Raw genomic sequence first — 24,483 nt, 5'->3', positions numbered from 1 at the left:
TTTGTGAGTGTGAAACCTTCACTTCTGGTGGTCTTGACCAGCTGAGTGTGCCGCACAGGAGGCTGGTGGCATCTTAATTGGGGAGGACGGGCTCGTGGTATTGGCTGGAGCGGAACGGATGGARCGRTATCAAATACATCAAACACATGGTTTCCATGTGTTTGACGCCATTCCATATGCTTCGTTCCAGCCATTATTATGAGCCGTCCTCCCCTTTAGCAGCCTCCACTGGTGTGCAGACCAGGCGGGCCAACCCAAAACATCCAGGATGAAGATAGAAGTACTCCAAGTTGAGATTCCCAAAATAACTAATACCGGATGTACTGCAAGTGCAGTATCCGTGACAACCTTAAAGGACCCCAAGGCCAGCTGCCATGTCTATTTGCGGGTCTCAATCCGGCACCCTTCCCACAAAATCGCTTCACTGCCTGCCAATTTATTTGTAGACATTGTAATTTACATAGAGTTAATTTGTAATTTCTGGAATAGAGTGGTAATAGTACTAGGGGTGTTACCCTCTGCAGTGAAATCATGTTGTGGTAGGAGGAATGATAAAGTATATGGAAACATAATGCATATAGAATTGTTCAGCTCAACTTTGCAGACAGTGGAAACTTAGAAAAAGGTTATATTTGGTTTACAGGCGCAAACAGTCTTGTCAACATCCATGTGAATTGTTTACCTCCTGGGAGGTCATACATCTACACAATTGTACTCCTTGAAATGGGATTCTGTAAAACCTAATGAATATTTAGAATCAGAGTATCCGTTTTCATTTCATTTAGCAAATGTGCTTAGCTGTTGCCGCGCAACGATGCTTTCAAGTGCTCCCCACTCGCACTTTTCTCACAATGTCACACTTTTTTGGAGTGGGGGCTAAATTTGCGCTCTTTTATCAGGGCTCCTATTCCGTCCACGTTTGAGCGGTAATGAGAATGAATGCGGATGTGTGGAGTGCATCCCCTGAGCAGGTCCAGGCAAACCGTTGAGGGGGGAGATGGAGGGCCTATTCTGCTATTACCCCGCTCCGCTTGAGAGAGCCCCAGCCACCAACCAGCCAGGGCTGATCCAATAAGCCAGCAGCAGTCAGGATCAATACAGCATGTACCCCTGCCACACCTGGTCCTCCTCAATAGTTGGGGAATAATTGATTAGGCCTCAACTTTATATGTGCTAAATTCCTACTTTCAGTCATTGTTGCAGCGGTATAGAACTGTATTTCACAGTTTGATGAGCTTTCAGAGACAACTGTTTGTGAGAATAGCAGGCCTAGCTGAGCTGGTGCATCATTATGGATATTGAGATTATGATTATCCTAGTTCATGGCCATTGCCCCATGGATGGATCGGAATAGATGAGAGGGTGTTTGTTTGGATGAGTTCCAGTGTTCTCGTCCTCAGACAAACTCATGTCCTCAAGCACTGTGTATAATCCCCTTCATTTCTCTTGGATGCGTTCTCGTTTATTTTCTAGCTTGTGCCCCCTCTTCCTCTCTCTATATCATTCTCTCTCTCCTTCTACCTCTCTCTCTCAGCTGCACACTGACATGGACCGAGGTGATGGACGCACCAAGTACGTGCTGAGGGGCGAGGGGGCGGGGGCGGTGTTTGTGATTGACGAGAAGACGGGCAACATCCATGTCACCAAGCCCCTGGACCGCGAGGAGAAGGACGAGTACCGCCTCATCGCCACAGCAACCGACCGGCAGACCGACCGGGCCCTGGAGCCCTCGTCCACATTCATCATCAGAGTGCAGGACATCAACGACAACCCACCTCTGTTTGAGGAAGGGCCCTACAGCGCCACAGTGCCTGAGATGGCCAACATAGGTACTGCAGGGGAGCCGTTGTCTTTTTTAATATGCTGCTGCTTGCGTCCTTTAATAATCATTTGAACATTTTGATGTGTGCTTGCTTTTCAAAGCTTGGTCCCAGATTGAGTTGTTCAGTCAATCATGGCTTCAATATTTACCCGGGATTCAATATTTACCAAGTTGTTTTTCAAAATGCACGGTGGGTTGTTGCGAGACGAGCACATAGTGGCGCCGTGAGAGTCTTATCAAAGAGCTGTTACATAAAACTGGTAATATCTTCCACCGTCAATGCCACAGTGGTGATGGAATTGGATAATGATAGTAGTCACACTGGCACCACGTCAGCCTGCTGAAGAGATTGGTTGAGATATCTTTCATCATCTCCTTTCACTATGAATCGAGATTGAGTTTGCCTCCCCTAATTGCTCCAAACACATTGTGTCATATGAATTTCAGCCCTAAGCCTAGTTTTAAGTGGATACAAGGATTTGATTTCTACCACCACTTTAGCATTACAGTATTTCACATGGAAATAATCCACTATGGTATTCACACAGTAGCCTGGTAATACATCTCAGTCTGAATGCATCATCACGCCAAATTGTGACTGTGTTTTAGCAGGCTGCATATCAATAGGTTTCTCTCTCTCTTGTGCTTGTTCCGTCAAACCCACCAGTCAAACTTGTTTGATCTGTCTATCTGATCATTCTTGTACTGCCGCGTGCATCAAAACAATCGCTCCTCTCGCCCTTCCTTTCTCTCTCCATCTTCCATTTGCCTTCCCTATGCCTGTTAACTACCTGTGCTAGATCAGTAGTCAGACCCAGTTTCTCCCTCGCCTACCTGCCTCCCTCACCTACCTCCCTCCGTCACTCACCTCCCTTTCACTCCCTCCCTCACTCACACTCTCTCTCTCTCCTGGTGACACTGTCAGGGCTTTGATGTCAGAAAACAGCAACAGCTGCTCCCATAAATCCCCTCTACCCTCAGAGCTTGTCAGCCCAGTGTCCCATGGGAAACGTAGTTCTTCTTTCCAAACTGTACATATCTTTTTTTGCTACAATTTAAATTTCTCACATGAAGCTGACGGTCTTTGATTTATTTGGTGGGGAAAAAGTCCATATCTGTCAGGAGAGGCAGGGATTCAGGACATGAGGGAGTCAGTGGGGAGACAAGGGGGGCAACCTACAGACAGAGAGATTGAGAGAGGGAGCAAAAGGGAATTGGAGACGGAGATGAAGAGAAATGAAGTGAGACAGACATAATCGAGAGAGAAAGAAGGTGAGCAGCAGGGGAGAAAGAAAGTGAATAAAGTATTTGTCACGCTGCTGCCGAAAGAGAGTGAGGGGGTAAGAGAGAGAGAGAGAGAGAGAGAGAGGGAGAGAGAGATGGAGAAAGAGAGAGGTAGGAGTCAGTCAGTCAGTCAGTATTTGGCTCTCTGGTTGTTGTGCTGTGCTAATGTACCGCTGTGTCTGGTCAGTGTGTGAGTGTGTGTGTTATGTTGTTTTAACGCTCCTCTGCTTTCTCCCCTCCTCCCTCAGGTACTTCTATAATCCAGGTGACAGCGACAGATGCTGACGACCCAACCTATGGGAACAGTGCCAGACTGGTGTACACACTGGTGCAGGGACAGCAGTTCTTCTCTGTGGACCCACAGACAGGTGACTGCCTCTCGCTCTCCACTTGGTGTGCACGCGCTCCTTCTCTCTCTGCCCCCAACCATTTTCCTCCCTCTTCAGAACCTCTTTGCAGTGTGTATCCCCACAGCGCTTTCTTTCTCTCTTTTCCCAATCCCTTTCTCTCCCTCCTTCAATCCCCCCTCTCAGGTCCCTCACACTCTCTGCCATGCATACCGATCCCTCTGTATCTACCCCCTCCCCGTCCCGTATTCCCTCCTCTCACCTCCATCTCCATCACCCCCTCCCCATATTCCCTCCTCTCACTTCCCTCCCGTTCGCCCCCGTCTCTGTTCCCCTATTCCTTCTCTCTGTGTCCCCCTCCTGCTCTTTCTCAGTTAATCCAGTTCAAGCTGGCAGAAATGTATTCAGACTGCCAGGGTCTATGTGCATCCAACAAACTGCAGCAACCGCCTTCAATTCTACTTTCTGAAGGAGGAAAAAGTAAAAGGTTTGTGAACTAATAAAGACGGAGATTGACAAAGGCTCAGAGGACCTGTCTCCTCACTAAAATCTACTGTGTGTTCTGGGATGRGGGCTTTGGTGTCAACCCAGGGTCCCTGAGGCAGATGGGCAAGTCTTCTATTGAGTCCTCTGTTGCCTCACTACGTGATTGACAGCCTGCAAGCTAGTAAACACGAAGGGCGTTGTCGCGCATCAGATTCGGTACCCTGGTTCGGTTTCCTGGAGCGTTTGTGAGAATTCTACAGAAAACGTTTTGCTTTCACACGACTTGAATATAACCGTTTCAGGGTGCCAAGATCAAGATGCACGCTCTACACGACGTTAGCACGGTAGCTTGTTTACAATGAGCGAAAAAAGTTCCATGAGACTCGAGCTGCCACATCACAACACCTGGTACTCTGGTCCTGGATCTTGGACCCACTACTCACACAGGTCCAGTATTCGTTTCAGCCAGGTTTTGTTTGCCTTTCACCCATTCTTTATAGAACAGATCAGGGTATCAAACGCTCCAGGATTCGGCTCATAAGGGGATACGTGAAAACGCCCAAAGTTTTATACAGTATGTATTACAGTATGCTTAAGGTATGAGTGTGTCACCTACAGTAGGTATACAGCGTCTGCAATGCTGTTATTGAATTCTAATGCATTTTCATTCATTGTGTTGACCGAAAGGGACTGATCTCCTGAGTGAAGAGGGTTCTGCTGGTGGGTTTTTACATGGTAATTGGTGATATTAGCCTAATTCCGCCCAGTGTGTTAACTACAACTCTCATCCATTAGGGATGGATTGAAATGTACAGAATGGRTGGAGGAAAATGGAGGAGGGTCATGCTTATGGCTGTGACGGTAATTGGATATCCGTGACATGGCGGTTATGGATGAAGACCGTCATGGAAATAAAATAAAGCCAAAACCACTATTTATTTTTGATTTAAATAAAATGTTTTATCAACTTTTTTAATGTAGATATACAGTTGAAGTCGGAAGTTTACATACACTTAGGTTGGAGTCATTAAAACTCGTTTTTTCATCCACTCCACAAATTTCTTGTTAGCAAACTATAGTTTTGGCAAGTCGGTTAGGACATCTACTTTGTGCATGACACAATTAATTTTTCCAATAATTGTTTACAGAYAGATTATTTCACTTAAAATTCACTGTATCACAATTCCAGTGGTTCAGAAGTTTACATACACTAAGTTGCCTGTGCCTTTAAACAGCTTGGGAAATTCCAGRAAATGATGTCATGGCTTTAGAAGCTTCTGAYAGGCTAATTGACATAATTTTAGTCAAAAGGAGGTGTACYTGTGGATGTWTTTCAAGGCCTACCTTCAAACTCAGTGCCTCTTTGCTTGACATCATGGGAAAATCAAAATAAATCAGCTAAGACCTCAGAAAACAAATTGCAGACCAGGTCTGGTTCTTCCTTGGGAGCAATTTCCAAACGCCTGAAGGTACCACAATCATCTGTACAAACAATAGTACAGAAGTATAAACACCATGGGACCACGCAGTCGCCATACCGCTCAGGAAGGAGACACGTTCTCACCTAGAGATGAACGAAAGGTGCAAATCAATCCCAGAACAACAGCAAAGGACCTTGTGAAGGTGCTGGTGGAAACAGGTACAAAAGTATCTATATCCACAGTAAAATGAGTTCTATATCGACATAACCTGAAAGGTCGCTCAGCAAGGAAGAAGCCACTGCTCCAAAACAGCCATAAAAAAGCCAGACTATGGTTTGCAACTGCACATGGAGAAATGTCCTCTAGACTGATGAAACAAAAATATAATTGTTTGGCCATAATGACCCTCGTTATGTTTGGAGGAAAAAGGGGGACGCTTGCAAGCCGAAGAACACCATCCCAACTGTGAAGCACGGGGGTGGCAGCATCATGCTGTGGGGGTGTTTTGCTGCAGGAGAGACTGGTGCACTTCACAAAATAGATGGCTTCATGAGGAAGGAAAATTATGTGCATATGTTGAAGCAACATCTCAAGACATCAGTCAGGAAGTTAAAGCTTGGTCACAAATGGGTCTTCCAAATGGACAATGATCCCAAGCATACTTCCAAAGTTGTGGCAAAATGGTTTAAGGACAACAAAGTCAATGTATTGGAGTGGCAATCACAAAGCCCTGACTTCAATCCTATAGAAAATGTGTGGACAGAACTGAAAAAGCGTGTGCGAGCAAGGAGGCCTACAAACCTGACTCAGTTACACCACCTCTGTCAGGAGGAATGGGCCCAAATTCACCCAATTTATTGTGTGAAGCTTGTGGAAGGCTACCTGAAATGTTTGACCCAAGTTAAACAATTTAAAGGCAATGCTACCAAATACTAATTGAGTGTATGTAAACTTCTGACCCACTGGGAATGTGATGAAAKAAATAAAAGCTGAAATAAATAATTCTCTCTACTATTATTCTGACATTTCACATTCTTAAAATAAAGTGGTGATCCTAACTGACTTAAGACAGGGACTTTTTACTAGGATTAAATTATAGGAATTGTGAAAAACTGAGTTTAAATGTATTTGGCTAAACTTCTGACTTCAACTGTACTTGACCCATAGCGGGAGTGTTAACTATTGATTACATGGTATTGTTTTGCTAACTTCAAATCACATTTTATTGGTCGCATACACATATTTAGCAAATGTTATTACGGCTGTAGCGAAATGCTTGTGTTCTTTTCTACATTGTAGAATAATAGTGAAGACGTCAGAACTATGAAGTAACACTTATGGAATCATGTAGTAACCMAAAAAATGTTAAACAAATCAAAATATATTTTAGATTTTASATTCTTCAAAGTAGCCACCCTATGCCTTGATGACAGCTTTGCACACTCTTGGCATTCTCTCAACCAGCTTCATGAGGTATGCTTTTCTGACAGTCTTGAAGGAGTTCCCACATATGCTGAGCACTTGTTGGCTGCTTTTCCTTCATTCTGCGGTCCAACTCTTCCCAAACCATCTCAATTGGGTTGAGGTCGGTTGATTGTGGAGGCCAGGTCATCTGATGCAGCATTCCATCATTCTCCTTCTTGGTCAAATAGCCCTTACACAGCCTGGAGGTGTCCATTGTCCTGTTGAAAAACAAATGATAGTCCGACTAAGCGCAAACCAGGTGTGATGGCGTATCGCTGCAGAATGCTGTGATAGCCATGCTGGTAAAGTGTGTCTTGAATTCTAAATAAATCACTGAAAGTGTAACCAGCATGCACCCCCACACCATCACACCTCCTCCTCCATGCTTCACGGTGGGAACCACACATGCGGAGATCATCCGTTCACCTACTCTGCGTCTCAAAAAGACACGGCGGTTAGAACCAGAAATCTCACATTTGGACAGATTTCCACCGGTCTAATGTCCATTGCTCGTGTTTCTTGACCAAAGCAAGTCTCTTCTTCTTATTGGTGTCCTTTAGTAGTGGTTTCTTTGCAGCAATTTGACCATGAAGGCCTTATTCATGCGGTCTCCTCTGAACAGTTGATGTTGAGATGTGTCTGTTACTTGAATTCTGTGAAGCATTTATTTGGGCTGCAATCTGAGGTGCAGTTAACTTTCATGAACTTATCCTCTTCAGCAGAGGTACTCTTTGTCCTTGTTTTTGAAAGAAAAGACGCCTCACAAGTCCTCAACTGGCAGCTTCATTAAATAGTACCCGCAACACACCAGTCTCAACGTCAACAGTGAAGAGGCGACTGCGGGATGCTGGCCTTCTAGGCAGAGTTGCAAAGAAAAATGCATATCTCAGACTGGCCAATAAAAATAAAATAATTAGATGGGCAAAAGAACACAGACACTGGAAAGAGGAACTCTGCCTAGAAGGCCAGCATCCCGGAGTCGCCTCTTCACTGTTGACTTTGAGACGGGTGTKTTGYGGGTACTATTTAATGAAGCTGCCAGTTGAGGACTTGTGAGGCATCTTTTCTTTCAAAAACAAGGACTTTTCTAAGTGACCCCAAGCTTTTGAACGGTAGTGTAAGTATTTAGACCCTTCACTCAGTACTTTGATGAAGCACCTTTGGCAGCGATTACAGCCTTGAGTCTTCTTGGGTATGACGCTACAAGCTTGGCACCCTTCTATTTTGGGAGTTTCTCCCATTCTTCTCTACAGATCCTCTCAAGCTCTGTCAGGTTGGATGAGGAGTGTCGCTCTACAGTTATTTTCAGGTCTTTCCAGAGATGCTTGATCGTGCTCAAGTCCGGGCTCAGGCTGGGCCACTCAAGAACATTCAGAGACTTAGGGTCGCTGTCCTGTTGGAAGGTGAACCTTCGCCCCAATCTGAGGTACTGAGCGTTCTGGAGCAGGTTTTCATGAATGATCTCTCGGTACTTTTCTCCGTTCATCTTTTCCTCGATCCTGATTAGTCTCCCATCAGACCAGAGAATCTTGTTTCTCATGGTCTGAGAGTCTAGGTGCCTTTTGGCTAAGTCCAAGCGGGCTGTCATGTGCCTTTTACTGAGGAGTGGCTTCCGTCTGGCTGCTCTACCATAAAGGCCTGATTGGTGGAGTGCTGCAGAGATGATTGTCCTTCTGGTAGGTTCTCCCATCGCCACAGAGGAACTCTAGGAGCTCTTTCAGAGTGACCATCGGAGTAATTTAATCACTCCCTGACCAAGGCCCTTCTCCCCTGATTGCTCAGTTTAGCTCGGCGGCCGCTCTAGGGAGAGTATTGGTGGTTCCAAACCTCTTCATTTAAGAATGATGGAGGCCACCTATGTTCTTGGGGACCTTCAATGCTGCAGACATTTTTTGGTACCCTTCCCCAATCTGTGCCTCGACACAATCCTGTATCGTAGCTCTACGGACAATTCCTTCGACCTCATGGCTTGGTTTTTGCTCTGACATGCACTGTCAACTGTGGGACCTTATATAAGACAGGTGTGTGCCTTTCAAATCATGTCCAATCAATTTCATTTCCCACAGGTGGACTCCACTCAAGTTGTAGAAACATCTCAAGGATGATAAAATGGAAACAGGACGCACCTGAGCTCAATTTAAAGTTTCATAGCAAAAGGGTCTGAATACTTATGTAAATAAGTTATTTATGTTTAGAATTTTTTTAAACATTTGCAAACAATTCTAAAAACCTGTTTTCACTTTGTCTTTATGGGGTATGTGTGTAGATTGATGAGGAAACTGTTTTATTTTATCCATTTTAGAATAAGGCCTGTAACATAACAAAATGTGGAAAAAGGGAGGGGTCTGAATACTTCCATGGGTCCTGAATACCCCCCCCCCCCCCCCCAAATATTTCTAAGATAGCTGCTGGGATGGTGTAAATAAAACTAGTCTGCATTACACACTGCAATGGAACCCTGAGCACCATTCTGCTCTTGCTGATCAAAATGTGTGTACTGCCTAACTAATGGCTGTGATGTGTAGGCCTGTGGAGGCAGTTCAGGAGGAGAGTCAAAGGCTTCTTCCGGAAATTATTTTTTGATTAGGCCTATTCTTGCGCGCGGACAAGTCTATAGCCTGAGTTTTAGAAGGAGAGCAGGAAGATGAGGAGGACCGGAGGTCAACTTTGATAACATGTTACTGTAATTGGTTTTATTGAAAACAACATGTTTCTTGCCCGTGATGTATTTATCAGAGTTATTGACCTCACAATAAGCCAGATTTGAGTAACTTACATTGTGGTGCTGGAACTTGAAGCAGCAGCCACAGCACAATCAATTGAAAATTAACGGCTCATGGTGCTAAAAGTAAGCAAATTCTAGTAGGCATAATTCATTTCAACAGTCTTCATTTTAATTAGACTTTACTAACAACAAGAGAACCTTGCGTTGGAGCCTATTTCTTCCTATTTAAGAAAAAATAGGTAGGCCTACTTGTTTGACAGACAAAATTAGGCTTTAGGCTGCTATATCCATAGATTTGTCGGTCAATTCCTTCACCATGCACTCTTTAAATAGCCTACCTACGTGTCAGTGAAGGTTTTTTAAGTTAAAAACAAAACTCGAATTGAGAGGGTATGCCATAGGCCAGGGTACCCCAACTAGCAGGCCGCACATTTTTTWAATAATTTTATTTGGGGGCCCCCCAACTTTTCTGTGCATACATATTATTATTTTTTATTGTTGAACATAAAATACTGTAAAAACACCAGCAAATCAGCTCCGCGTGATTTTAATTTAGGAAATCTGTTCCAAACTATTTCCACGCGTAATAGAGAGATACAGTGCCTTCAGAAAGTATTCACATCCCTTTTTATTCCGTTTTATTTCTCTATTTGGTTAGGTCAGGGTATGATTAGGGTGGGCATTCTATGTTTCCTATGTCTTTGTTTTTGGCCGAGTGTGGTTCCCAATCAGAGGCAGCTGTCTATCGTTGTCTCTGATTGGGAATCATACTTAGGTAGCCTTTTTCCCACCTGTGTTTTGTGGGTAGTTATTTTCTGTTTAGTCTCTGTTACCTGACAGAACTGTTCGCTTTCGTTTTGTTACTTTGTTCAAGTGTTTCTTTGATAAATAAAATCATGAACACTTTCCACGCTGCGCTTTGGTCCACTCCTTCCGACGACAGGCGTTACAGAACTACCCACCACCAAAGGATCAAGCATCGTGGTAAAAAGGACGAGTGGACATGGGAGGAGATCCTGGACGGAAAAGGACCCTGGGCGCAGGCTGGAGAGTATCGCCGTCCAAGGGAGGAGATAGAAGCAGCAAGAGCGGAACGGCGAAGATACGAGGAATTAGAGGAACGGCGACGAGACCAGGAGTCACGACAACAACAGGAGCCCGAGAGGCAGCCCCAAAACATTTTTGGGGGGGGGGGAACACGGGGTGATTGGTGGTGTCAGGGTTTAGACCTGAGCCAACTCCCCGTGCTTACCGTGGGGAGCGTGTGACGGGTCAGGCACCGTGTTATGCGGTGATGTGCAAGGTGTCTCCAGTGAGCATTCACAAGCCGGTGCGCTCTGTGCCAGCGCCCCTCATTTGCCGGGCGGAAGTGGTCATCCAGCAAGGACGGGTTGTGCCAGCTCTACGCTCGAGACCTCCAGAGCGCCTCCACGGCCCAGTGTATCCGGTGCCTGCTCCACGCACCAGGCTTCCAGTGCATCTCCCCAGTCCGGTGAGACCTGTTCCGGTTCCACGTACCAGGCCTCCAGTATGTCTCCCCAGCCTGGTAAGCCCTTCAGCAAAGGTCCCCAGTCCGGAGCCTCCAGCGACGGTCCCCAGTCCGGAGCCTCCAGCGACGGTCCGCAGTCCGGAGCCTCCAGCGGGGGTCGGCAGTTCGGAGCCTCCAGCGGGGGTTCCCAGTCCGGAGCCTCCTGCGACGATCCACTGTCCGGAGCCTCCGGCAACGATCCACGGTCCGGAGCCTCCGGCAACGATCCACAGTCCGGTTCCACGGAAGCGGAGGGATCAGCGAGCGGAGCGGGGTCTACGTCCCGAATGATGCCCATCCGGACCCTCCCCTATAGAGTCAGGTTTTGCGGCCGGAGTCCGCACCTTTGGGGGGGTACTGTCACGCCCTGACCTTAGCGAGCCTTTTTATTTCTGTATTTGGTTAGGCCAGGGTGTGATTAGGGTGGGCATTCTAGTTTTTCGTTTTCTATGTTGGCCTGGTATGGTTCCCAATCAGAGGCAGCTGTCTATCGTTGTCTCTGATTGGGGATCATATTTAGGCAGCCTTTTCCCACCTGTTGTTTGTGGGATCTTGTTTTTGTGTAGCTGCCTGTGAGCAGCCCAGAACGTCACGTTTCGTTTTTTCTTCTGTTTTGTTTGGTGAGTTTCATATTTATTAAATATGTAGAATTCTACGCACGCTGCGCCTTGGTCCAATCATTATGACGAGCATGACAATATGTGATTGTGTACAAATGTAAGCAAGGTTTGAAATTATTATTATTTTGTCAAATATTATACATGTTTGGGTTTCTTGTGATCAATTTCCAGTCTACAAATTATTTGTAATTATGTTCCGKCCCCCTGACTATCCGCTCAATTATTTTGGAGGGATGATCCCTGCCATAGGTCTGCCTCCCTTTTTATTAAATAAAATGGCGAAAGGCACAAGCCTACCCCTTGTCAGCTTAAGATTTTGAAGAAAACATTTAGAAATGGTCTGCGATTCTTTAGTTTATTTGACATTCAGAGGCTGAGCTACAACCTCTATAACCAAAGAGAAAAAATGAAAGACTTTGATTGGGAAGTAGTCTAATTCTGTCTGTCTGATTGATTAAGCTATTCACTTTCTGTACAATAGAAGATKTTTAAACCCAGACAGCTTTTAGGAAAACACTTGTGACCTCCTCGTTGGGTTAAGCCACTTAAGAAGAGTAGCCAGCAGTTAAAGCTGACATGTTTCTGCGTCGGTAGGCCTACTCAGAATGTACCATGCTCAGATTCCTAGTGACGTCTCAGATCTTATTATTTGCAAACAGGAACAGTTTCGTTGCAAACAAGACACACTGATTTGGCGTTGGAGAAAAAGGATAAGATGAAAATATAGGCCTATCTCTCTGTCCGTTCATAGCCCATAATTTCGGTAACTCACACACCCCAGAGCCACATCACATTTGCTCAGATGGTGTCTTGTTAATTCCCTACATACCGTATACAGTACCTAGGCAAAGGCTCATATTTTCACTAGCTTTAAAAGAGTATCCATATTTCAAGGTGATTTAGCTGCCKTGGCTCCTGGTTCGGCTGCGTTGGTGAGCGGTGCACAGCTAGAGRCAGCCGCTGTTCAACCAATCGTGTGAAGCAGAATCAGGTCATTCTGCATAGTGGAAATGATTGATCTTGAACTCTTTTTGTCTTTGGTGTGTGTGTTTTTCCCAGGTATACTGCGCACAGCGGTGCCTGATATGGACAGGGAAACCCAGGACCGGTACCTGGTTGTTCTGCAGGCCAAGGACATGGGGGGACATCTGGGAGGTCTCTCAGGGACCACCACTGTCACCGTGAGGCTGAGTGATGTCAACGACAACCCCCCTCGCTTCACACAGAGTAAGTGACACACACACACATATCACATGCACACATGCTCACTTACTCCGGTGCATGCACACACACTCGCACACACACGCACACATGCACACAAACACACACACGTGTCCCTCCCACACACACTTTAACAGGTATACTTCACGCATCGATCGCTCTGAGCTAGAAAGCCAATTTTTCCAACCTGGGGGCAGTTCTGGTGACCCCAGTAAGATTGTGGCTGTGGGCAGGGTTCTGGGGGGGGGAGAAAAGGGGAACCCAGGGAGAAATGCTGCCTTTTAACCAGCCTTATTCCTCCAGCCTGTCCAGGGCTTTTAGTGCCCCTGCTGCTGCAGTGTGTGACAGGAGGGGGTTAGACCGCCATCAAAGCCTGCCTCCCAGCCGCTCTGCTCAATTACATACCAGGAATTAAAAGACAACCACAATCCAGCTCCTTTCTCCCAAATTCAGTGCTGCTTACTGAATTTCACATGGCGTTTACTAGCAACGGAGGGTTAAATAAGAGGGATTGAACCAGGTGTTTGTGAATATTATTATAGTCCCTAACAAGTTGTAAAGGGATGGTTTGCGGGTCGCAACACTAAATGCTTCTCTAACGTCACAAGACTTTTGAAAGCATCCTGGGTTTTGCCTCCAATCCCACCATTCATGACTTTCTTCAAGGAGCCAAGCAGTGCTGTACCGTATGACAGCTTTGAAAGCTGTCAGTGTATGTCTAAAYGCTGGAACCTGATTACCTGTAGAGCTTGTGAGCCCAGCAACATGTGACGTCCACCTCTACAACGTTCTAGGAGCCATACGTGGGTTTCTTCTTAGCCAGGATGGAACATTGATTCATAGCTCAGTGGCAGTTGGCTATTAGTGTGTTACACATGCAAACTCAGGTGCTCCGTGTCCACTCTGGAGTTTTATGCACTTTTAAAAGCCTTGGCTGCCAAGGGGAGTGGAGACACAGCCTGTGCCAAGGTGATGGATGGATAGGTAGATTGTCTGACGGATGACTACATAGGTAGGCCTGATAAGATCAGTGTCTTTTTTATGTGACAACGAGATGAGAGACAGCGATACAGAGAGGGATTTCATCATAAATATTGCTAATTTATTTCCCCTAAAGGGTGCCAGTTGCTGAGAAAATGAGACTGGGGAAGAGTTAGAGAGATGGTGGGATGGTGAAAGAGAGAGAAATAGAGACAGAGTGAGAAAGAGAGAAAGGGAGAATGTGTCACGCCCTGACCTTAGAGAGCCTTTTTATTTCTCTATTTGGTTAGGTCRGGGTGTGATTTGGGTGGGCATTCTATGTTTTCTGTTTCTTTGTTTTTGGCCGAGTGTGGTTCCCAATCAGAGGCAGCTGTCTATCATTGTCTCTGATTGGGGATCATACTTAGGCAGCCCTTTTTCCCACCATTAGGTTGTGGGATCTTGTTTCGTGTCTGTACCTGACAGAACTGTGCGCTTTCGTTTTCACTTTGGTTATTTTGTTTGAGTGTTTTTTTGAAAATAAAAATCATGAACACTTTCCACGCTGCGCTTTGGTCCACTCCTTTCGACGAGAGCCGTAACAGAATGTGAAAGGAAGAAGGAGAGAGAAGAAAGGGGGGTACAGAAAGACAAAGAAATAGAGAATATTGTCATTGACAAACATTCACCATTTTTCTACTTCATATTCATAAATTCCAGCACCACCCCAACATCAATATATGTGAAAATGGGGGGAATGCTGTTGACCTTTCCTTTCTTAAAACTACTGTGATMATTTCAGAATATCACTGTAAGCTGTTGCTGCAATTTCACGGGGAAAACTCAATAAAACAAGTTTCAAATATCATGAAAATGTCCAGCTGTTTAAAAATATTGCTCTGCTATTAGTATTTTTACTGTATGAATTTTGGGCTCAAGGAAACAATTCTGTTTATATTGCCCTGCTTACTTCGGGGCAACTATCGGGCAAGAGTCGTGCGTGACCTCCGGAGGTAGCATTCCTGCCTTGAGAAATAGGAAAGTTTACATTGTAATGTCTCTCGAGAATCGATACCGCTCGAATCTCGAAATTCTCCTTAATTCTCGATAAGGAGAATAGACCCACAGAGGGGGAGAAAGAGAAAAAGAGAGGCCTCCCAAGGGAAAGAAAGAGATAAAGACCAGCGTGTGGGACTGGATTATTAAAAGGAATGAGGGAACAGGCAGAACAGAAAGAGGGAGGAGGTGAAAAAAAGATTGGAACAGGACACACAAAGACTGCCAGAAGGAGAGAAATACCCACAGTGTGAAATCTATGAAAAAGGGAGTGAAAGAATGGAGCGGAGGGAGGTGGGATGGTAATCACGGTAGTTGTCCTCTGAAGAAATGAGTGAGAGAAAAAGAAGAGGAGAAATAACATAGAAGCATGAGTGGGTGAAGTGATGAAGTCGCAGGGGAGTGAGACTGGCAATGCATAACAGCTTAACCCTGTGTGTGTGTGTGTGTGTGTGTGTGTGTGTGTGTGTGTGTGTGTGTGTGTGTGTGTGTGTGTGTGTGTGTGTGTGTGTGTGTGTGTGTGTGTGTGTGTGTGTGTTAACCTTTATTTAAGCAGGGAGTCAGAAAATCATTCTGTATCTAGTGTGACCACCATTTGCCTCATGCAGAGCGACACGTCTCCTTTGCATCGCGTTCATCAGGCTGTTGATTGTGGCCTGTGGAATGTTGTTCCACTCCTCTTCAATGGCTTTGCGAAGTTGCTGGATTTTGGCGGGAACTTGAACACGCTGTTGTACACGTCGATCCAGAGCATCCCAAACATGCTCAATGGGTGACATGTCTGGTGAGTATGAAGGCCATGGAAGAACTGGGACATTTTCAGCTTCCAGGAATTGTGTACAGGTCCTTGCGACATGTGGCCGTGCATCATCATGTTGAAACATGAGGTAATGGCGGCAGATGAATGGCACGACAATGGACCTCAGGATCTCGTCACGGTATCTCTGTGCATTCAAAATGACATCGATAAAATGCAATTGTGTTCGTTGTCCGCAGTTTATGCCTGCCCATACCATAACCCCACCGCCACTATGGGGCACTCTGTTTCCCAACGTTGATATCATCAAACTGCTCGCCCACATGACGCCATACACATGGTCTTCGGTTGTGAGGCCGGTTGGACGTAGTGACAAATTCTCTAAAACGATGTTGGAGGCGTCTTATGGTAGAGAAATTAACATTACATTCTCTGGCAACAGCTCTGGTGGACATTCCTGCAGTCAGCAATCCAATTGCACGCTCCCTCCAAACATGAGACATCTGTGGCATTGTGTTGTGGTGACAAAACTGCACATTTTACAGTGGCCTTTTATTGTCCACAGTACAAGGTGCACCTGTGTAATGATCATTCTGTTTAATCAGCTTCCTGATATGCCACACCTGTCAGGTGGATGGATTATGCTTACTAACAGAGATGTAAACACATGTGTGGGTAACAGTTGAGAGAAATAAGTTTTGTGTGTGTATGGAACATGACTGGGATATTTATTTCAGATCATGAAACATGCAACCAACACTTTACATGTGGCGTTTATACAGTGCATTCGGAAAGTATTCAGACCCCTTGACTTTTTCCTCATTTTGTTACGTTACAGCCTTATTCTAACATTTATTAAATTGTTTCCCCCTCATCAATCTACACACAGTATAGCATAAAAAATAAAAAATAAATCAAGAACTGAAATATCATATTTACATAAGTATTCAGACCCTTTACTGAGTACTTTGTTAAAGCATCTTTGGCACCGATTACATTCTCAAGTCTTCTTGGGTATGGCGTTACAAGCTTGGCACACCTGTATTTGGGGAGTTTCTCACATTCCTCTTTGCAGATACTCTCAAGCTCTGTCAAGCTCTGTTACACATGGGATAAACAAATGTATAGTCAATAACACAATAGAACATCTGTATACAGTGTGTGAAAATGAAGTAAGGCGGTAAGGCAATAAATAGGCCATAGTGGCGGAGTAATTACAATTCAGCAATTAACACTGGAGTGATATATGTGCAGATGAGGATGTGCAAGTAGAGATACTGGTGTGCAAAACAGCAGAAAAACAAAAACAAATATGGGGATGAGGTAGGTAGTTGGTTGGATAGGCTATTTACAGATGTGCTGTGAACAGCTGCAGCAATTGGTAAGCTGCTCTGACAGCTGATGCTTAAAGTTAGTGAGGGAGATATAAGTCTCCAATTTCAGTGATTTTTGCAATTCGTTCCAGTCATTGGCAGCAGAGAACTGGAAGGAAAGGAGGCCAAAGGACGTGTTAGCTTTGGGGATGACCAGTGAAATATACCTGCTGGAGCGCGTGCTACGGGTGAGTGTTGCTATGGTGACCAGTGAGCTGAGATAAGGCGGAGCTTTACCTAGCAAGGACTTATAGATGACCTGGAGCCAGTGGGTTTGGCGACGAATATGTAGCGAGGACCAGCCAACGAGAGCATACAAGTTGCAATGGTGGGTAGTATATGGAGCTTTGGTGACAAAACGGATGGCACTGTGATAGACTGCATCCAATTTGCTGAGTAGTGTTGGAGGCTATTTTGTAAATGACATCGCCAAAGTCAAGGATCGGCAGGATAGTCAGTTTTGCGAGGGTATGTTTGGCAGCATGAGTGAAGGAGGCTTTGTTGTGAAATAGGAAGCAAATTCTAGATTTACTTTTGGATTGGAGATGCTTAATATGAGTCTGGAAGGAGATTTTACAGTCTAGCCAGACACCTAGGTATTTATAGTTGTCCACCTATTCTAAGTCAGAACCGTCCAGAGTAGTGATGCTAGGCGGGCAGGCGGGTGCGGGCAGCGATCGGTTGAAGAGCATGTATTTAGTTTTACTAGCGTTTAAGAGCAGTTGGAGGCCACGGAAGGAGTGTTCTATGGCATTGAAGCTCGTTTGGAGGTGTGTTAACACAGTGTCCAGAGAAGGGCCAGATGTATACAGAAAGGTGTCGTCTGCGTAGAGGTGGATCAAAGAATCACCCGCAGCAAGAGCGACATCATTGATATATACAGAGAAAAGAGTCGGCCCGAGAATTTAACCCTGTGGCACACCCATAGAGACTGCCAGAGGTCCGGACAACAGGCCCTCYGATTTGACACACTGAACTCTATCTGAGAAGTAGTTAGTGAGCCTGGCGAGGCAGTCATTAGAGAAACCAAGGCTGTTGAGTCTGCCGATAAGAATACGGTGATTGACAGAGTCGAAAGCCTTGGCCAGGTCGATGAAGACGGCTGCACAGTACTGTTTTTTATCGATAGTGGTTATGATATCGTTTAGGACCTTGAGCGTGGCTGAGGTGCACCTGTGACCAGCTCTGAAACCGGATTGCATAGCGGAGAAGGTACGGTAGGATTCGAGATGGTTGGTGATCTGTTTGTTCACTTGGCTTTCGAAGACTTTAGAAAGGCAGGGCAGGATGGATATAGGTCTGTAACAGTTTGGGTCTAGAGTGTCTCCCCCTTTGAAGAGGGGGATGACCACGGCCACTTTCCAATCTTTAGGAATCTCAGACGATACGAAAGAGAGGTTGAACAGACTAGTAACAGGCGGTCTGCAAACAATGGCAGCGGATAATTTTAGGAAGAGAGGGTCCAGATGTTCTAGCCCAGCTGATTTGTAGGGATCCAGATTCTGCAGCTCTTTCAGGATATCAGCTGTCTGGATTTGGGTGAAGGAGAAGCGGGGGGGGGGGGGGGGGGGGCTTGGGCCAGTTGCTGCAGGGGTGCAGAGCTGTTGGGCCGGGGTTGGAGTATCCAGGTGGAAAGCGTGGCCAGCCGTAGAGAATGCTTATTGAAATTCTTGATTATTGTGGAATTTATCGGTGGTGACAGTGTTTCCTAGCAGTGGGCAGCTGAGAGGAGGTGCTCTAATCTCCATGGACTTTACAGTGTCCCAAAACTTTTTGGAATTAGTGCTGCAGGATGAAAATTTCTGTTTGAAAAAGCTAGCCTTTGCAATCGGGTTCAAGGCTGAGTTCTGTCCTGAAGCCACTCCTGCTTTGTCCTGGTTGTGTGCTTTGGGTCTTGTCCTGTTGGACGGTGAACCTTCGCCCCAGTCTGAGGTCCTTAGCACTCTGGGGCAGGTTTTCATTGAGGATCTCTCTGTACTTTGTTCTGTTCATCTTTCCCTCGATCCTGACTAGTCTCCCAGTCCCTGCCGCTTAAAAAAACATACCCACAGACATTATGCTGCCACAACCATGCTTCACTGTTTGGATGTGCCAGGTTTCCTCCAGACGTGACGCTTGGCATTCAGGCCGAAGAGTTCAATCTTGGTTTCATCAGACCAGACAATCTTGTTTCTCATGGTCTGAGAGTCTTTTAGGTGCCTTTTGGCAAACTCCAAGCGGAGCTGTCATGTGCCTTTTACTGAGGAGTGGCTTCCGTCTGGCCACTCTACCATAATGGCCTGATTGGTGGAGTGCTGCAGAGATGGTTGTCCTTCTGTAAGGTTCTCCCATCTCCACAGAGAAACTCTGGAGCTCTGTCATTGTGACCATCTGTTTCTTGGTCACCTCCCTGACCAAGGCCCTTCTTGGGGACATTCCATGCTGCATAAATTTTTAAGGTACCCTTCCTCAGATCTGTGCCTTGACATAATCCTGTCTTGGAGCGCTACAGACATTTCCTTCGACCTCAAGGCTTGGTTTTTGCTCTGACATGCACTGTCAATTGTGGGACCTCATTTAGACAGGTGTGTGCCTTTGGAAATCATGTCCAATCAATATAATTTCTCACAGGTATAACATCTGTCTTGCTCAGTCTTGATCTCCCCTCTTTCTCCTCTTGACACACAGCCACATGCATGTGCACACACCCTTTATCTAAAATATGATTCACTGGTTAGAATATTTTATTGTGGAAATCATTAAAGAAGAATATCTACATGTATTGAATCTGCTGTTTCCTTTAACACGCTGCATCACACACGGATGTTTGGCAGTTTGTCAAGCTGAGAGGAGACAGGGAAGCAAAAGGTGACAAGCTTTGTCATCTCACTTCAGGGCCAACCCCACCTCCTGCTTTCTGTCTCGCTCTTTTCTTCTCTCTCTCCCTTTCACTGCCTCTACCCAATCCTTCCCTTCCCTTTCCATCTCCCTCTCTCTCTCTCTCTCTCTCTCCATTAATCACCCCACTATCTCTCCCTTTGTCGCTATCCCACACACTCCCACTGTCCCCAGTCACCCCCTTCACACTGTCCTTTCACACTCCCCCATCTGTTCCTGTTTTAGAGCACCACAGAGAGCCAATCACTCTCTCTGATTGTTAAACAGAAGTGTCCATGCGGGATGTCTCCCCTCTGTCCTTAAAATCCTTCACAGTACACTCCAGTCAGACCATAAAACTGCATTTATTAACCAACAGTTATTCTCCTATTACACCGTAAATTAAATTTAGTACCCAAGCTTGATGAGGGCCACAGAATGCTCCAGAATGGTTTCAGTAACGCTTGTGGCTTGTTCGTACAGTACTGTAAAATGTCTGACCACAGAGATTGAGTGTATAACACTAGTACTGCGTTGGGAGCCACTCTTGAGTTTTGAGTGCTGCTATTTCAAACACCATGTTCAGGGAACTGTCATTTAGTCATATGGTCAGTAAGCACAGACAAAATGTATCCACATCAGTAAACATCACATATAGCAACTCCATTATTGACTAGACTGGTAGTGGTAACCATTGGTAACATTTCCATCCCATCAGTGATATACAATAGCAAGTAGCAACTATATGCTCTATGCAACATTGCATCTAATGTTTTGCTCAATATGACATTGAAAAGGCATTTGTGATTCGACCGCCTCATCATACGCTTGAGCAGGCCATGTCGTATGGCATTGAATATGTAATCTGAGCCAAAGAAGCTGATTAATGTATGTTTAGGAAGCCATAATGATCTGAGGAGACGTTCATCCTTTTCTATGTGACTACCCTCTTCCCATATTCTTCTGCATCACACAACGCCCATCTCTACCCTTCATTCTCCCAATGTGTCCGACTGCTTACCATCTCTCGCTCTGCGTCTTTCCAATGTGACCACCCACTTTCCGCTTCTCTATACGTTTTCCCAGTGGGCGCCTCCCACACTGAGACTTTAGTTATCACTGTTTTCCCTGTGCATGACATGATAAAGACATGAGATGCTCGTTTGAATGCATGAAAATGAGTCCGGAGTGCAAGTTCACTGAGCGTGAAGGAGGGATGGGGGGGAAGGATGGGAAGAGGAGAGAAGGAGAAGGAGGGAATAAGAGTTAAGCCATGAACTGCCTCGTCCCAGCCATAAGGACAGCTGCAATCATGTGAGCCGTAATCATTTCATCTCATTCTGCTTGTGGAAACAGTGCATTGAAACGTCGCTAGTCCTATCTCTGGTTCAGGCTAGGCTGCAGGGCTCTGGGGCTTTGAAGCGTGGATGGGCCTTGTCATGTGACCGTGGAGACGTGGCTGCCTGCTGTACTGTATGTCCTGGGAGGATGATTTATGGACTGATACAGCTGATTGGGTCGGCTGAGAGAATGCAAATAAGCATGCACTCACACACACACACACACACACACACACACACAACAGCACCATCTCAGGCATATCAACCTATATATAGTGGTATCATTATACAGCACCCATCAGGATATCACCTATTATAGTGGTATCATTATACAGCAACCACTAGGCTTCACTATTCATAGTTATCAGGGATACCACGCTCACCACTCTCAGGAATACTGCAATTGGGAATTGACTAGATGGTATCATATTATGGAGTTCGGCATGCAAACCACTAGGCATAGTAGGTTCGTATTAATATGCTGTGGTATTTAATCTATGACGGTGCAGCTACCACTAAGGAATATTTCATATTATGAGGTGTATCCCGGATAATATATGACTCACTCAGGATAGATGGCACTACTAATGATATTGTATCATTACACAGCACCAACTAGGATACACTATTATCAGTGGTATTATTAACTACAGCTGATATCACTATTATCAGTGTATATAATACAAGCAACCACTAGCGATATCAACTATTATGTGGTAATCATTATACGAAGAGCATAACACTAGGATATCAAACTATTAATAGTGGTATTATTATACAGCTGATATCACTAATTATATATTTGTATCACTTTATTACATTCTAGGCATCCATCTAGGAATATCACTACTTAATAAATGCTATCAATCTATACAGCAACCAACGTAAGGATTATCACTATTATAGTGTATCATTAAACACGCACCACTAGGATATCACTATTAATAGTGGTATCATTAATCAGCTGATATCACTATTTATAATGGTATCATTATAACACGCACTTCATTCTAGGTATATCACTAATTTTATATGTTGGTATCATTATCAGCACCACTCAGGAATCACTATTTATAGTGGTATCATTATACTTCTATCTACCTGTATGTCAGCGATAGCTGGAGTACTTCACTTTTGCATTAGGCGTCTGTACCTTAGCCCATGGTAATTACCTTTATTATACATCGCCTTCACCTCTCCACTGTTTACCGGCAGTATGGGTCCACTAGTTTATAACGGTGGGGTATCGCTATTCATATCACCCTGTTTTCATGCCTACACTAGGGCTAACACTCTCACATACTATCAGTGACGTACTTTGTCATGATACAACGGTCGTAGATCACTTGATGTATACCAGCGTGAGGGTGACCGATTATCAAGGCTATGCGGCAGCGCGCACGGGCGGCTGGGGGGAGCAGGCCTGCCGCGGCGGCACGGCGGCGGCATCCGCGTCCCTGCCTGTGGTCGCACAATGAGGATAGCCCTCAGCTCAGCCTAATATGCTGGTTTATGCGTCAGTAATACCCTTTCCTCTTCCCTGCTTGTCTACTGGACCACCGTCGAACCTAGGTATTGAGCCTCACATCCGATCTCTTACATGCGTATTCCAGGAATTATCTACAGGCACCACGTAGGATGAGTCACTAGGCTTGCCAGTGGATCTGGGGTGGTTGAGCGAGTATACCGCGTGGCTGGCCATGTCAGCCTGTCTGACAGAGATAAGTGTGCTGCTCGATCTAGATCATGATTGCGTGGCGGACTGCATTTCTAATGTCACTTAGCGAGCTGCCACCGACGAGGGCTAATTATGAGCGTATTATCATGATTGCTAGGCTAGTCCACTTCTATAGCCGAGCATCCACTAGGCATCACCTTCCACCTATCACTCAAGTGCGCTCATTACCCACCCACACCACCCCACCCCACCACACAACACACACAGAGTATACCACATGGCTCCCTCTAGGAAGCCTCTGGGTGCTATACGTTAACAGTGGGCCCATGAAGTTCGCACATGTCCATCGTTCACACGCCACATTAGGCCCGGGATGGCATTGCCAAGTTTGTGGTGTGGTATGGTGCTGCCTGGATAGCTCCTCTTGGGCATGCCTGCCCTGCACTCCCTTCCTTCGTAGTTATGCACAGGGTTGTGAGGAGGAGACATGGGGTCGGTAAGGTCGCAAGCGCCACTGCCTCCTGGGTACAGGCTGTTTGTGTGTTTAGGCTGGGCGGTGCACCTCAACTGGGTACTGGTTAGAGCAACACAGCATCCAGCTCCAGTCCCTTAGAGGATACTAACAGCAGTCTCCTAGATGAGCTTTTCCTCCACAGACCCCATGCAGCAAAGAGCCGTGTGGGAGATATTAATCTCACAATGTAATCGCTACAACACAAGTAGAATAGCATACACTGCCACTGTGGCTATGGAAGCCCACGAGTACATTCTGAGACGTTCAGGACTTCTGAAAATACGAATTAATCGGAAGAGGGAGAGTTTGAACATCATTAAAGCAAGCCAGCAGCCATTTGTTGTTTTCAGAGAGGACAACCTTGGGCCATCATCGTTGTTCTCGTCACCAGTGTTGAATGAAATCCATCAAGAAGCCCTCCGTGGTCTATCCGTCTTCGAGAGCACGAGCTGAAGGGAAATGGCATCCGTTTTGTTGTTGTTGCCTTCCTTGTCATCTAACGTCGGCAGTGTGCCCATCACCGCAGAAATACAAGGAGTTAAAGCCATTTTTTGTGGCCGACCATCAGTGGACGAAGGCAGAGCGAAAGGAGAGAGAAATGATTTCCATGCTAATGGAACGTTCGCGGCTGGGCTCTCTCTCTCTCTCTCTCTCTCTCTGCTCTCTGTCTGTCTGTCTGTCTGTCTGTCTGTCTGTCTGTCTTTGTCTGTCTGTCTGTCTGTCTGTCTGTCTGTCTGTCTGTCTGTCTGTCGTCTGTCTGTCTGTCTGTCTGTCTGTCTGTCTGCTGTCTGTCTGTCTGTCTGTCTGTCTGTCTGTCCGTCTGTCTGTCTGTCTGTCTGTCTGTCTGTCTGTCCTGTCTGTCTGTCTGTCTGTTCTGTCTGTCTGTCTGTCTGTCTGTCTGTCTGTCTGTTCTGTCTGTCTGTCTGTTGTCTGTCTGTCTGTCTGTCTGTCTGTCTGTCTGTCGTTGTCTTGCTTCGTCCGTCTGTCTGTCTGTCTGTCTGTCTGTACGTCTGTTCTGTCTGTCTGTCTGT

At 45.7% G+C, this 24,483-nt stretch overlaps 1 protein-coding gene across 2 annotated transcripts in view; it reads left to right on the top strand.

The window, feature by feature from the left end:
- LOC111979283 (uncharacterized) overlaps positions 1–24,483 on the top strand; it is a 136,508-nt gene that overhangs the window by 63,055 nt on the left and 48,970 nt on the right. For both annotated transcript variants that reach the window (XM_024009714.3, XM_024009713.3), the window contains exons 3-5: positions 1,535–1,829; positions 3,355–3,474; positions 12,757–12,924. In XM_024009714.3, coding sequence (XP_023865482.1) covers positions 1,535–1,829; positions 3,355–3,474; positions 12,757–12,924 — 583 coding nt within the window. The remainder of the gene's footprint in view (positions 1–1,534; positions 1,830–3,354; positions 3,475–12,756; positions 12,925–24,483) is intronic.

The sequence above is a fragment of the Salvelinus sp. IW2-2015 genome, linkage group LG19 (assembly GCF_002910315.2).
Source record: "Salvelinus sp. IW2-2015 linkage group LG19, ASM291031v2, whole genome shotgun sequence".
NCBI lineage: Eukaryota > Metazoa > Chordata > Actinopteri > Salmoniformes > Salmonidae > Salvelinus > Salvelinus sp. IW2-2015.
This window is presented reverse-complemented; position numbering and strand designations above follow the sequence as displayed.